The following is a 15792-nucleotide window of genomic DNA, read 5'->3' as shown; positions in this document are numbered from 1 at the left end:
CACTGTATCTATATAGTCTTAGTTCATCATTCCTACTTAGATTTGTGTGTATTGGGTATATGTTGAGAAATTGTTAGATATTACTTGTTAGATATTACTGAACTGTTGGAGCTAGAAACACAAGCATTTCGCTACACCCGCAATCACATCTGCTAAACATGTGTATGTGACCAATAAAATTAGATTTGGATCATTAGCTATTTGATTATGTATTTTAGGCCCTTTAGGTAATATTAGAATACTTCCTTTGGCCTTTACTACTATAGCCCATAGAAACACAATGAATAACACATTCATAAATGGCAAAAAGGGAATACGGAATTCTCCCCTTTCAAAGGGTCTCAGAGTGTCTCTTATTCATTCATCTCTTATTCATTAATTCAAGTATCTCTTATTCATTCATTCAGGTGTCTCTTATTCATTGTGATCTAAAAGACTAAACCTATCTTAAATCAGCATACTCCCAGGTGCTTGATACCTGCGGCCCATCGTCTGATTGTATGTGGGTAAGTAAGTTGTGCACTAATGATGGTTTCTTTTATTGGCCCATCCACCATGATGGCTATTGGTCCAGCTCGAATGACGGTTACTTAATTGAGAGAGGGGAGGCTTACCTCCTACAGGACAGGGCAGCATCTCTCCATCCAGTCTGGCTTCTACATCCCCTCCACTACAGCTGTCCCCAGACACCTTCCTGTACCTGAGAGAGCGAGAGAGAGAGAGAGAGAGAGAGACACACACACAAACAAACTGGTTAACAATATGGTCAAACACCCACCACCCATAAAGTGTATCTTGTGCGTAGTTGTGTACGAGGAGTACAAACGTTTACATGTTCCCCATTTTATATACACCGAGTATACCAAACATTAAGAACACTTGCCCTTTCCATGACATAGACTAACCAGGTGAAAGCTATGATCCCTTGTTGATGTCAATTGTTCAATCCACTTCAAAATCAGTGTAGATGAAAGGGAGGAGACAGGTTAAAGAAGGATTTTTTATTATTGAGAAATGGATTGTGTATGTGTGCCATTCAGAGGGTCAATGGGCAAGACAAAATATTTAAGTGCCTTTGAATGGGGGTATGGTAGTAGGTGCCAGGCACACCGGTTTGTGTCAAGAACTGCAACGCTACTGGGTTTTTCACGCTCAACAGTTTCCCATGTGTATCAAGAATGGTCCACTACCCAAAGGACATCCAGCCAACTTGACACAACTGTGGGAAGCATTGGAGTCAACATGGGCCAGCATCCCTGTGGAACACTTTCGACACCTTGTAGAGTCCAGGCCCAGACGAATTGATGCTGTTCTGAAGGCAAAAGGAGGTGCAACTCAACATTAGGAAGGTGTTCTTAATGATTTGTACATTCAGTGTATGTCAAGATTTTGCTGGGACATTTATCTCCTTATGACACTAGGTGGGGCTGTTCTCCATGATAAACGAGGGCATTGTAATGGAATGACGTCACTTCTTCCTCTTCCCCACAGCACTAAAAAAGAACAAAGAGAGTTCCCCCCTGACAACAAAAGACGCCAATTACATAGAGTTCGTATCATATTCATCAATAACCATGCTGACATCGAACGCTCATCTCCTGGTGGCAGTAAAAAACATAGAAGACTGAGGTGAAGACTGGTACGCTAGGTAATGCCATTTGTTTTTGCAAGACATATGTCACTGCCAGTCTGCCACCAAGGACAAGTGTATCTCAACCTTTGTTTGTACGTCCCAAACGGCACCCTATTCCCTTTATAGTGCACTACTTTTTTTTATATTACCAATGCCCATTTGGGACACACTATGAATTCAGTCCAAACCCCTTCAGCTCAGCTAGGTCATATAATCCTGACCCATCCCACATTGCAAGGCCGTAACAGTCACCTTAACAAAAGGGTAAAGCCTATAATTATGAGAAGGGTAAAGCCTGGTTTCTGATGAAGTGACAATATGTTAATACCAAAGGGATATTGACTTACCCCGTACTGCGACGGTAGGTAGTGCCAACGGGGCAGGGCACGGGTGGGGCGTAGAGGTTCCCGGAGAACTCAGCGTCCGGCAGGCACACCTGGAGGGACAGGTCCTCGCTCAGCTTGAAGCCATAGTCACTGAGAGAGAGAGAGAGAGAGAGAGAGAGAGAGAGAGAGAGAGAGAGAGAGGAGGGTGAGAGAGACAGAGAGAGATAGAGAGACAGAGAGAAACAAAGAGGGAGAGGAGGGTGAGAGAAAGAGAGACAGAGAGAGAGAGAGAGAAGGGTGAGAGAGAGAGACAGAGAGAGAGAGGAGGGTGAGAGAGACACAGAGAGAGAGAGAGAGAGAGCGTGAGAGAGAGAGACAGAGAGAGAGAGGGAGAGAGAGAGAGAGGGAGAGGAGGGTGAGAGAAAGAGACACAGAGGGAGAGAGGAGGGTGAGAGAAAGAGACACCGTGAGAGAGAGGAGGGTGAGAGAAAGAGACACCGTGAGAGAGACACACAGAGACAGAGAGAGAGAGAGAGAGAGAGAGAGAGAGAGACACAGAAACAGAGAGACAGAAACAGAAAGAAACACAGAAAGAGAGAAACAGAAAGAGAGACACAGAAACAGAGACACAAACAGAAAGAGAGAAACAGAAAGAGAGAAACAGAGAGACAGAAACAGAAAGAGAGAAACAGAAAGAGAGAAACAGAGAGACCCACTGTTCGCCGACCTAACTATGAAACTAATGAACAGATAGAGATGAGTGGAAAAAGACCGTGGCCCAATTCCAATCAACCCCTAGCTCCTACCCTGAAAGGATAACATAGCTGTAAGTAAGGGAGAAACATTCCACCTAGTCCTAGCTTAACAGAAGGAAACATGGAGCTGTTACCTTTCTAGATAGCAGCTATCCAATCCTTTCAGATCTATATAAGGTGCATCGGGGTAGATAGAGTTTAGGGGTAGAGGCAGAGGGTGGATTTGGGCTTGGCAATGATGCCTCTGGTCTCACCACTCATAGTCCTGGCGTGTGCAGGAGCAGTTGGACACGGTGACGGGGCGGTCGAAGTCTTCCCCGTTGAAGCAGGTGGCGTGGGGCGTGCGTCGCTTGTACACCATCTCTCTACCCAGAAGGCAGTCGTTGCCGTGCTCGTCTGACGGGGACCAGCGCTTGTAGTCTCCCTCGGCACACGGCACGCCTGAAGAGACACACAAATACTTGATTTGGAATTTGGTGATATTTTATTACCGTAGCATGGGAACAGAAGTGTACATATGCCTGGACAGTGGACACACGCGGACGCACAAACACACACCTCAGTGAGACTCTGGGTCAGTGGGCGTATATTTGTCATTTGCATTGTGAAAATGGAAGACAAACAGACGCAAAAGCACCAGGGCTGAGCATACTTCAGTCATGACTTTCTGCCCAGCGTAGTAATATTATGAGAGTCCCCTCACCGAGCACGTCGCTGGCGTTGACCTGCAGGATGAGCCAGCTGTGTCTCTGGTCGGCGTAGGAGCCGAAGATGGTAAAGATGGTGCTCTTCTCCCCCGGCTCCGTCAGCAGCTGGTAGACATACACCTCCCTGTCAGAGAAACGGAAGTCTGTCCACGTCTCCCCCTCATTGGTACTGAACCTGAGACACAGAGAGACAGTAGGTAGGTAGCCTTGTCCGAGCCAGAATGGCCCGTAGGGAAAATCTCCTAATTCACCATCTGAACAGGATGCTAGTCTATAGATGGGCCGGCAGAGACAGTACGGAGATCAGAATTAGCATGGTTACAATATGTATACCCTTTTTACACTACTGAGCCAAGCCAAGCTGTAGTGCATTAGCCTGGTTACGTATCCCCATGACCTGTAGTAGCTGGAACCGTGCTGGAAAGGACAATGTGAAAATAACATTTCAGAGACAGCACAGTACTGCTCGGGTTGGCAGTGACACAGTGGGTTGAGACGGGTATAATTCACTGAAACTTTATTTGACAAAGTAAGCAGACTGAAAGTCATCATCCTAGGGCAGAGTTGCAGTGGGGAGTAGAGGGGTGCAATGAGGAGGGGGTGATACACAGCACACTGTTCTGTTCTAGCAGTGGAGATACAACAGCCCTAAATAAGGCCCCTGCTGTGAGACTCACTTGAGGTGTGTGCTGGAGCCCCCCTGGGCGATGGCCATGAGGACGCCCCCGTGGTCACCCCACGTGTAGAAGTGAGGACCGGCCAGCGCCTTGAGAAGGGGAAATGTGAAGAACACCCATTAAAGCCACACTCCATAAGATTGCTGGTCAATTGATATAGTTACCATAATAAGACGAGTACAACTGTCGTGCCGTATTATTACAAATAATATGACACTATGTTCAGAAGTCATTCTGCTCTTGTGGAATGTCACATCGTAGACATCAAGAGCAGGTGAAAATGTTGTGGGTGCTTTTCCATTGTTTCTGTTTTTGAGGGTTCCCCCGTGTGGCTTTGTGGGTGCTTTTCCATTGTTTCTGTTTTTGAGGGTTCCCCCGTGTGGCTTTGTGGGTGCTTTTCCATTGTTTCTGTTTTTGAGGGTTCCCCCGTGTGGCTTTGTGGTTGCTTAATAATATGCTGTCAAAGAAAGTGTCCTCCGCTGACCATTCAGCACTATGGCGAGGCGCTGCACAGAAACCCTTTGGCATATGAGGGGGTGGCATCGGCAGGAAAGAATAACCAACGTCATGATTTACAGCATGCTCATCATGTGCATAGTTACGTTTATGGAGCACACGCACAAAAACAAGGCGCGCACAGACAGACACTGACCTCTCTCCATCTGGCCCCAGCACTGCTGGACACATACACATTGGGCTTGTTGGCCAGGTTCTTACCCACAGAGCCTGCAGGGGAGACAGACACAGACACAGGATGATCAGTGGAATGGCTGTGAGAGAGGAGGTGATGAATTAAACATTACACACAGAGAGTGATTCAGTAGGAACACTACTGCAGCTTCAGGTGGTCTCCAGTGCCAGCAGTATCCCGGGCGTTGTCCCAAACAGCACCCTATTCCCTACATAGTGCACTACTTTCGACCAAACCCCTGGTCAAAAGTAGTGCACTACATGCATAGGGAATAGGGTGCGATTTGGGACGAATTCGAGCACAGCCCAGAGCACAGCCCAGAGCACACAAAGTGACTTGAGACGCAGGCCATGGAGAAAGGGGCTAGTGTAGCATGGCCCTATAGCTGGGTGGCTCTATATAGGGATAGATTCTATCCAGGGTTTTTAAACGGATGCTTGAGATCAAGCGATAGACCTATGTTCCCGAAAAGTTCCTATTCTCTCGTGTGCTTTATTGTCAACATTAGATTGCAGTGTCAGTACTCTGTCCTTACCATGTGCTGAACATATAGGCATGAATAATATCAAAATCAGTCTGCAGTCATTCTAGGGGGAAGGCCCTAACGAGTGTAATGAGTCTAATGTCTAACATCATATATCTATTTATCCTATGTGGATGTAGACTACCATGTTGCACCTAACGGTGTGCGCGTACTGGTACCTGTTGTACAATTCACCAGTGCAATATGGATTACAGCAGGTATCAAAGCGCCAACTCCTTATTGTTTATGTAGTTGTGTACGAGTCTCTCTCTCTATGTGACACTCATCCTGAGAGCTGTTTAATGAAGCCACTGAATGTGAATGATGTTCTCCTCCCCTGCACCACCACTAATGACTGTCGCTCTTGGAGGCCGTATTAACGGCGCTTTACAAATTAAGAAATTGTATACAGGAACCAGTCACAAAACAAAACGTTTCGGTGGAAACGCTCCTCCTGATAGGTGTGGGGATGCTGGTCGTGTGTGGCTGGCTGGGTCCACACAAAGAGGGAGACGGTCTGTGTGTGCGTTTGCTTGTACCCGCTGGGTGATGCAGAAGTAATTAGTGCATCTGTGTGTGAGCGATAACATGGACGAGAGGGGCATAGTGTTTCCGCAGCCCTCCCTCCCTGCTCCTCTCTGCACTTCTCCCCGTGGCCATTATCTACTAATAATTTAATTAAGGGTTCTAGCAGCTCGCAGGGTGTAGAGGCTTCTTCCTCCTTCCAGACACAGCTACAAAGGAAATCAATGTACTCGGCCAAGCAGGCAGAAGCGACGACGAGGTAGAGACAGAGAGACAATTTTAGTGGATGAAACACAATGGATGTGTCCAACTGCTCCTCGTGTAGCTCCGGTCTATTGCTCTGACCTGAGTACACGCAGTTATACATGCACACACACACACACACACGTTCGCACAAACAATGAACGCAAGAACTCAGAAAAAAAGCACTCAAAAATGAGCACTCAGGAAAAACGCGTGTGCGCGCACGCACAACCACACACCACTCACACACACACACACAGTGAATAAGAATTTGCTTTCAACTGAATTGCCTGAATAAATAAAGGTTAACCTCTGAGTAAGGTTCAAAGTTTTTTATATTTTTTAAATGAACACAGACGCAGACATACAACAGGAAGGAGAGACTAAGCAGCTTCTCTGTGCACATAGTCTCATTTCCTGTGTGATTGGCTGATGGAGGAAGTGGTCCTCTCTATCAGATCAGACAACAGCGGAAGTTGCACCACCATAAGGGAAGTCACGTATTCGCCATGGAAATGGTCATTAAGTGGCCTGGCGTGTATAGCGGTAATGCCGTAGCAGTATGGGCTCCCTTTAACGCAACCTTCCTCCTTCTTTCCCCACTGTCCTCGTCTCTCTCCATCTTTAAAGATATACGGTACCAGTCAAAGGTTTGGACACACTTACTCATTTAAGGGTTTTTCTTCATTTGTACTATTTTCTACATTTTAGAATAATAGTGAAGACATCAAAACTATGAAATAACACATAAAAAAACAAAAAAGTGTTAAAATATCAAAATATATTTTAGATTCTTCAAAGTAGCCACCCTTTGCCTTGGTAACAGCTATTTTACACTCTTGGCATTCTCTCAACCAGCTTCACCTGGAATGCTTTTCCAACAGTCATGAATGAGTTCACACATATGCTGAGCACTTGTTGGCTGCTTTTCATTCACTCTGCGGTCCAACTCATCACAAACGGTTTGTGGAGGCCAGGTCATCTGATGCAGCACTACATTACTCTCCTTGGTCAAATAGCCCTTGCACAGACTTGAGGTGTGTTTTGGGTCATTGTTCTCTTGATAAACAAATGATAGTCCCACTAAGCGCAAACCAGATGGGATGGCGTATTGCTGCAGAATGCTGTGGAAGCCATGCTGGTTAAGTATGCCTTGAATTCTAAATAAATCATAGACAGCGTCACCAGAAAAGCACCCCCACACCATCACACCTCCTCCTCCATGCTTCAAGGTGGGAACCACACATACAGAGATCATCCGTTCACCTACTCTGCGTCTCACAAAGACATGGCGGTTGGAACCAAAAATTTCAAATTTGGACAGATTTCTACCAGTCTAATGTCCATTGCTCGTGTTTCTTGGCTCAAGCAAGTCTCTTCTTATTACTGGTGCCCTTTAGTAGTGGTTTCTTTGCAGCAATTTGACCATGAAGGCCTGATTCACGCAGTCTCCTATGAACAGTTGATGTTGAAATGTGTCTGTTACTTGAACTCTGTGAAACATTTATTTGGGTTGCAATTTCTGAGGCTGGTAACTCTAATGAACTTATCCTCTGCAGCAGAGGTAACTCTGGGTCTTCTTTTCCTGTGGCGGTCATCATGAGAGCCAGTTTCATCATTGCGCTTGATGGTTTTTGCGACTGCACTTGAAGAAACTTTCAAAGTTCTTGAAATGTTCTGTATTGACTGACCTTCATGTCTTAAAGTAATGATGGACTGTTGTTTCTCTTTGTTTATTTGAGCTGTTCTTGCCATAATATGCACTTGGACTTTTACCAAATAGGGCTGTATACCACCCCTACCTTGTCACAACACAACTGATTGGCTCAAACGCATTAAGAAGGTAAGCATTTCCACAAATTAACTTTTAACAAGGCACACCTGTTGATTGAAATGCATTCCAGGTGACTACCTCATGAAGCTGGTTGAGAGAATACCAAGTGTGTGCAAAGCTGTCATCAAGGTAAAGGGTGGCTACTTTGAAGAATCTCAAATAAAATATATAACACTTTTTTGGTTACTACATGATTCCATGTGTTATTTCATCGTTTTTTTTATGTCTTCACTATTATTTTACAATGTAGAAAATAGTCAAATTTAAAAATAAAAAAAACTTGAATGAGTAGGTGTGTCCAAACCCTTGAATGAGTAGGTGTGTCCAAACCCTTGAATGAGTAGGTGTGTCCAAACCCTTGAATGAGTAGGTGTGTCCAAACTTTTGACTGGTACTGTACGTATTTTAAAATAAATAGTCATTGTAGTGGTATGATGCTAGTCTAAGCCTCCCCACCTGTGGCCATGATGAGCCCTGGTGCTGACTCCTTGGACAGTATGGGCATCCTGCGCAGCTGAATGTTGAGAAGCTGGCTCCAGCGCTGGGCCAGGTGGAGGGAGCAGCCCTTGGAGAGCTATGGAGAGAGGGAGGGAGAGGATGGGGAGATAGAGAAGTACCGAGAGGGTATCGAAGAGGGATGGAGGGGAGGGAGGGATAGAGAGGAGAGAGATATAGAAAGAAACAATGGAGGGATAGATAGGAAAGGTGAAGGGAGATCGAGTAGGGGGGAAGGGAGGGAGGGATGGAGAGGCGTTGTGGAGGGAGAGGGGAGAGATGGAGAGAGAAGTGTTAGGTCAATGGAGACAACAATCTGGCAAAACCAAAAATAAATTTAAACAAATATAAACTCTTTTCTCAGAAGTGAAGCTGCATTTACATCATAGTAAATTTAGCAGACACTCTTACCAAAGTGGGTTATAGTAGTGAGTGCATACATTTTAGTACAAGGGACACAACCACTTTCTAAAACCAAACAGACCACACCTGTTTGCATCCAAACTTACTTCCCCTTTAGAATGCAAACACACCTTGTGGCCTCATGGCTGTTGTTCCTAACCACTAATGTAGGTTCATATTAACCCACCCCCAATTCCTACCTCAAAGGACTCATAGACTCAACACTTTGACAGTGTTACACACAACGAGGCAACTTCCTGCTTACAGACATCAACAAGAAAATAATGACATTCTGCCAAGACTGTCACTTTAATGTCTCTTCCCAATTTTTGCCCTCCCTTCAGGCATGCCTACATTAACAAGAGCCAACAGTGGGAGTCTTGGGCAGATCTTAATTAGGGCTGGGATATAATAGTATCGCGACACACGCTAGTATCGTGGAAAGGAAACAAAACCCGAAGCGGATATGACTTATTTAGGAAAACAGCCCTAATGTTGGAAACAAACATTACGTTGTCATCCAGACTCACATTTATTTATTTTCCAAGCTATAGCACACAATATTTTACATGCAGCAGGTTTTTAAAGGAACAAAGAGAATGGTCTGCTTCGTGTAATCATGTTGTTGTCACCCCGATGTGTATGATGTCACATTGCTGAAGCTGCCAGCAATGGTCTGTCAGGCAGCTATAACCTAGTCTGTGTTTCTGTATCCTGTATCAGTGGTTAGGAGAAACCCACCAGGGAGTAGGTGAACGCTTTCTCTAACCACTGATACAGGGTCAGGTGTTACTGTAACAGCCAGCTAGCTACCTGGCAGTCCAGTGTTCCTCCCAGGCTGTCGGCGGAGGGGGCCTGCAGCAGTTCCCAGGTGCCCCCCTTGTCGAAGGTGATCACGGAGCGCATGTTGTCCTTGCTGAGTGAGCCGTTGATGAGCGTGGCCACGAAGACGCCACGCAGACCCTCCACACGGTGCAGGTCAGCAAAGGGCTCATTGGTAAAGTACCTGGGATGAAACACACACAGTGGCACACACACACACACAGGCGTAGGTACACAAACACAGACAGATGCACATATACACACAGACATGATTAGCATCAACAACAATACAGGATCACGTTCAGTGTATCTTGTGGCTATGTTGGTTAAAGGCAACACGTGTTCTGCTCCTGTCGTGAGGTCGCCTCACTATTAAGAAGTAATCAAGCTGCTCTCACAACACAACAAGTCCAGGTAGCTGGAGACGTGTTGGGAACCTAGTCATTTGACTAATTATAGGCCCTGGAAGCATTACGCTACACTGCAGCACCGTGACAACATGGACTCAGCAAACATCCAAGATCCTGGTCCCTGGGATTTAAACATGTGAACACATGCAAAGGCCCTGCTGTTGTTTACCAACTCTGAGGAGAAAACGCGCACACACACACTGACTCATCGTCGTCACTAGGAATGCACACCAGGAGGTCCCCCAGTGCTGCAATGATCAGACGCAGAACAGCCTCCTCTCTCTCCAAAATAAATCAAGTTGGGTGGGTGTGATTGATCAAGGTGGGTATAATTGATCCAAGGGTGTGTGTACTTGATCAAGGTGAGTTCTGTTACTTTGTTCCTAGCAAGACACTACAGATCTCATAGTGTTTCCTACTAATTAGGCTGCCTTAACTGTGAGTCACATCAGAATATTGCAGACTTCAAATAGTACTTGTTTTCTTTGAAATGCATTGGGTGATTGATTGAGCCTGCCTGGAGTGTCAGACGGGAAGGGTTTGCACTTTTGGGACTTTTCTTTTGATTCTGTTGTGTCAGGTAAGCTCAATCAAGGGCAGCTTAAGTATTTGAAAGATACCAATACTAATTGAACCCAGATCTCAGATCCATTGTTGCTTAGTAGAATACTGCAGTGTTTCCAAATCTGTTCCTGGGGGGGATACACCAAAGGTGGCGCACATTTTGGTCCTACCCCAGCACTAACAAGCCACTAATCACGGTGATAAGCAGATTAGCTGAATATAATGGGTTAGTGCTGGGATGGAACAAAAATGTGCAACCTGCGATTAGTTAATAGATCAAATCAGGTGGGTTAGTGCTGGGCCGGCCTGAAACAAAAATGAGCAACCCGAGATTGGTTGATTAGGTCATATAGAGGAAGCAGGTGTGTAAGTGCTGGCCTGGAGCAGAATTGTGCAACCCCCCAGTAGAGTATTGAGAAGCACTAGGAATATTGTACCTACCTGATGAGGGTGTTGCTGCCTGAACCCTCTGGGCTGTAGTATAGCACATTCTCCAGGGACAGGGAGAAGGACAGGCCCTGCGTGTCTGAGATGTACAGGTGGGTGACGTTGTTGAGGTGGTTGACGCAAACAAACACCTGGTCCTCCGAGGCATCAGCGATGTAGTACTCCTGCAGGAGAAGAAAAGCGACGTTGAGCAGTTTTCCTTATTTGTGAAGGGCATGGTGTGATTCTCTCACAACTAAAAGCTGATGATTGTAATTAAACTTTTATTACACAAAAACAGGTTAATCTTTAAGATAAATAATGTCATGGAATTAAAATCTTTCTACTGTGAGTGGAGTGTAACGCCTTGCAGCATTGTTCTTGTGATTTCTGGCTCATGTTGAGCTGTCAACTACATACTAGCTACATAGTATAGTTATAGCATTTCCTTACAAACACATTTTGACAATTTCATCAACGATACAGTGGCAGGTTTGTTCTCTAGACTAGGAATCAACTAGGAGCCACAGAGAGGATGTTCTGGTGTGGCGAAGCAGGCCTGGAGACTCACTGTGATTGGGTGGCGGGTCATGAACTGGGCGGCTTTCATTGGCTGGCGGTTGTAGGACACCCACAGCTGGACGGAGGATGGTTCATGGCTCCCCAACAAAGTCTGGAACCAACAGATGTACAATTAATAAATCAATCAATGAATCAATAAATAAGAAACACAAAGAGCCATGGAGACGGCTTAATGACCAACTCCAAATTATGACTAATGTGACAAAATTATTATAGAATCTGCTATTATTAAAAGGACCCCCCAGAGAAAGTTGACAACACTACATCAACGTAATTTCCTGTCCTAGAGAGGAAATGCACATTTAGGTTCAATCTTCGAAGATTAACTACTTATTCATATTCACAAATTGGGTGTGGGCTTTTCCACGTGGCGTTTATAAACATCAGCAAATAGGTCACTGGCAGTGTAGCTAGCTAGCATGCTAACCTTACTAGCTAATGTTCTGTTTTTTTTTCTTTTTCTAGGACTATACTATTTTCAAAATATTAGCCAGTAATGGCTGGTTCTGGATTTGTCATGAGCATTGATTTAGGGAAAACCTTCTCACAGATGGAAACCACTGGCCTATCTTTGACTTCACCATCTATTGTGATCTCCAAAGTTCTCGCATCTTCTAAAAAATGATGACCGCGAATCCGCCATCGAAAGGCTTATAAAGAATAAGATGACGCTCCGGTGATATGGATAAGTATTGAAAGATAGCTGATATGCGTTTTTCTACATTTTAATGGACAACCTTTGGTAGTAAGTAGGCTGCTGGCAGGCTTTGGCTGCGGTACATGGTTCTCACAGGGGAAGTGAAATGATAGGCTACAATGACTTTGCTCATGATCATCCACGCAGCAAATGACATGTTACTATAATTTCCTTGAACTTTTTTCACAAGTGCTGTTTCATTATCTGGATAGACAGTTGTGGTGTCTAGGTAATGTTAGACCAATCAAAGCAATGGAGTGTGTAGTGAGGCAAAACGTTAGTGGTCAAAATAATCCGTCTTGGGGCGACGGGGGATTGCAAAATACTATCACATCAAGCAACTATAACATTTATATACAGTACCAGTCAAAAGTTTGGACACACCTATTCAAAGGTTTTACCTTATTTTTTTACTATTTTCTACGTTGTAGAATAATAGTAGAGACATCAAACTATGAAATAACACATGGAATCATGTAGCAACCAAAAACGTGTTAAACAAATCAAGATTATATTTTATATTTGAGATCCTTTAAAGTAGCCACCCTTTGCCTTGATGACAGCTTTGCACACTCAAATGAAAAATGCTTTTCCAACAAGAAGAAGTTCACACATATGCTGAGCACTTGTTGGCTGCTTTTCATTCACTCAGCGGTCCAACTCATCACAAACGGGTTGTGGAGGCCAGGTCATCTGATGCAGCACTACATTACTCTCCTTGGTCAAATAGCCCTTACACAGCCTGGAGGAGTGTTTTGGGTCATTGTTGTCTTGATAAACAAATGATAGTCCCACTAAGCGCAAACCAGATGGGATGACGTATTGCTGCAGAATGCTGTGGAAGCCATGCTGGTTAAGTGTGCCTTGAATTCTAAATAAATCACAGACAGTGTCACCAGCAAAACACCCCCACACCATCACACCTCCTCTTCCATGCTTCAAGGTGGGAACCACACATTCAGAGATCAACCGTTCACCTACTCTGCGTCTCACAAAGACATGGCAGTTGGAAGCAAAAATCTCTCCTTTGGATTCATCAGACCAAAGGACATATTTCCACCAGTCTAATGTCCATTTCTCGTGTTTCTTGGCCCAAGTAGTCTCTTCTTCTTATTTGTGTCCTTTAGTAGTGGTTTCTTTGCAGCAATTTGACCATGAAGGCCTAACTCACGCAGTGTTCTCCGAACAGTTGATGTTGAGATGTGTCTGTTACTTGAACCCTGTGAAGCATTTATTTGGGCTGCAATCTGAGGTGCAGTTAACTCTAATGAACTTATCCTCTGCAGCGAAGGTAACTCTGGGTCTTCCTTTCCTGTGACGGTCCTCATGAGAGCCAGTTTCATCATAGCCCTTGATGGATTTTGCGACTGCACTTGAAGAAACTTTCAAAGTTCTTGAAATTGATATACCAACCCTACCTTGTCACAACACAACTGATTGGCTCAAACACATTAAGAATTTAAATACATTCCAGGTGACAACCTCATGAAGCAGGTTGAGAGAATGCCAAGAGTGTGCAAAGATGTAATCAAGGCAAAGGGTGGCTAATATAAAATATATTTTTATTTGGTTAACACTTTTTTGGTTACTACATGATTCCATATGTGTTATTTCATAGTTTTTATGTTTTCACTATTATTCTACAACGTAGAAAATAGTCAAAAGAAAATAAAAAACCTTGAATGAGTAGGTATACACATGAGTGCTGAATATAAATAATACAGACTAGCTCCAAAATAAGGTGGAAAAACAAATTTGCACCGCGTTTTAATTTCCTCCATTGCTCAAGCGGCCAAGTGAACACAAGGCTATTTGGCTCATCTCAGTCACGAAGAGGAGCAACTTTGCAGCTATTTCTGAATAATAAACAACACTATGCTGGTGGGTGGTAACATTCAAATAAACCCCAGCCCTGAAATGAATGGTAGGCTGAAAATAATTTGTATGTCATATCATAGGAAAAGATACCGCACTCACAAGGATTTGCACGAAGTGGAAACTATGACTTATTGACTTAAATAATTGTGAAAAATCATGGGTAAGCTCTGGCCATGGTCTTATAGGGCATTTAAAGACTCAAGTGATGAATCTATCTGTACTGTTGGGTGGATTGTAAGCTCAGTGGGCCAATGAGAACAATCAAAGGCCAAATCTCATTGTTATGTCAGCGAGACCACTTTGTTCAAGAGAGGGGAAAGGGGCTGTACTCTAATGAATTACAAGCAGGAAGACCAAAGCGCCGAGTCTCGCCGCCCTCCGGATCCCCAGAGAGACCTGAGACACTATTTGCATCCCAAATGGCACCCTATTCCCTACAAAATGCACTACTTTAGACCAGAGACTAATGGAGCCTGGTCAAAAGTAGTGCACTGTATAGGGTGCCATTTGAGACGCAGCCAGTGATGTGTCTCCTCTTACGTGTCAGTCTGGCAACACCGACACCATGTGATCTGCCTCCCAGGGATTGGCTAAGCTAGGCTCACATCAGCAGGATGGGACCACTAACAGCCTGTCTGGCCTTCCACCCTCCATTAACAACTAACAGAAATATTCTCTTCATTAAAAGCTGCAGGTAATAAATGTCAAGCGAGTACACTTTATTAGGGAGGCCAAATACACAGTTTAATATGATTATATTTGTAGTTATTGAGGCACGCACGCACACGCAATACACACACACACACCGATTAATACAAGTATCTTTACCGAGCTGGGACAAAACAATGATATAAAATATGACTACAAAGGTCAGTGTTAACATCATAGAGCAGCCAACACTTTGTGGAAAAGAGATGTGTCACACAGACATAGAAATCACACGATGATGCTAACAATGAAGAGGACAGATGGCTTCAGTAATGCACTGAAATAATACTTCAGTCTGACTGGCCACACAGACAAACACACACACACAGGCAAAACACAGCTACACTAGTGGTGCACAGTTGGAAAGCAGGCAGCAAATAAGAGCCCCAATAACATCACAGAATTATTCACCGCATAGGACGGCAATCAGGTTCATGGCATCATCTTGGATTAGCAGAGAGCGCCCTCAAGGCAGCCAAGATGATCAATAAAAACAAAACATGCGCGCTCACTGAGAGCTTTCCCAGTTCCCCCACTGATGACTGATGGATCTAGGCAAGCATTCATGTCATGTAGTCTGTCTTTTATCTGATGACCCAGCAGGCGCAACAAAGTGACTCCCTGTTCCCCGAGACACAATGTGCCTGCCTGCGTGTGAGTCCGTCTGTCTGCCTGCCTGCAGGTCTGTCCGCAAGTCTGGGTCCTCACAGTGCTTTTCAACCTATTGATTTATCTACTGTTGCTGTTAACGTTCCGTCCCCGCGACAGAGTCTGCCGTGTTCTGAAAGCCAAGCAGCCACAACAACACAATGTGGGCATGGAAAATACCAAGGGGAGAGAAACTTATTCTCGGAAAAGACTACTGCTTTAATGCTTCAATGACAGCAGGCCAGG

General features: G+C 44.6%; 1 protein-coding gene across 2 annotated transcripts in view; it reads right to left on the bottom strand.

The window, feature by feature from the left end:
* The window catches only part of LOC109909387 (sortilin-related receptor), a 71681-nt gene that overhangs the window by 24904 nt on the left and 30985 nt on the right, over positions 1–15792 (bottom strand). For both annotated transcript variants that reach the window (XM_031795865.1, XM_031795867.1), the window contains exons 7-16: positions 11605–11706; positions 11049–11218; positions 9625–9817; positions 8371–8488; positions 4751–4824; positions 4099–4187; positions 3418–3596; positions 2969–3155; positions 1981–2109; positions 615–700 (exon numbers count right to left, since the gene is read on the bottom strand). In XM_031795865.1, coding sequence (XP_031651725.1) covers positions 615–700; positions 1981–2109; positions 2969–3155; positions 3418–3596; positions 4099–4187; positions 4751–4824; positions 8371–8488; positions 9625–9817; positions 11049–11218; positions 11605–11706 — 1327 coding nt within the window. The remainder of the gene's footprint in view (positions 1–614; positions 701–1980; positions 2110–2968; positions 3156–3417; positions 3597–4098; positions 4188–4750; positions 4825–8370; positions 8489–9624; positions 9818–11048; positions 11219–11604; positions 11707–15792) is intronic.

This window comes from Oncorhynchus kisutch, linkage group LG18 (assembly GCF_002021735.2).
Source record: "Oncorhynchus kisutch isolate 150728-3 linkage group LG18, Okis_V2, whole genome shotgun sequence".
NCBI classification, from domain to species: domain Eukaryota; kingdom Metazoa; phylum Chordata; class Actinopteri; order Salmoniformes; family Salmonidae; genus Oncorhynchus; species Oncorhynchus kisutch.
The sequence above is the reverse complement of the archived record's forward strand: the minus strand, read 5'-3'. Positions and strand labels throughout refer to the sequence as shown.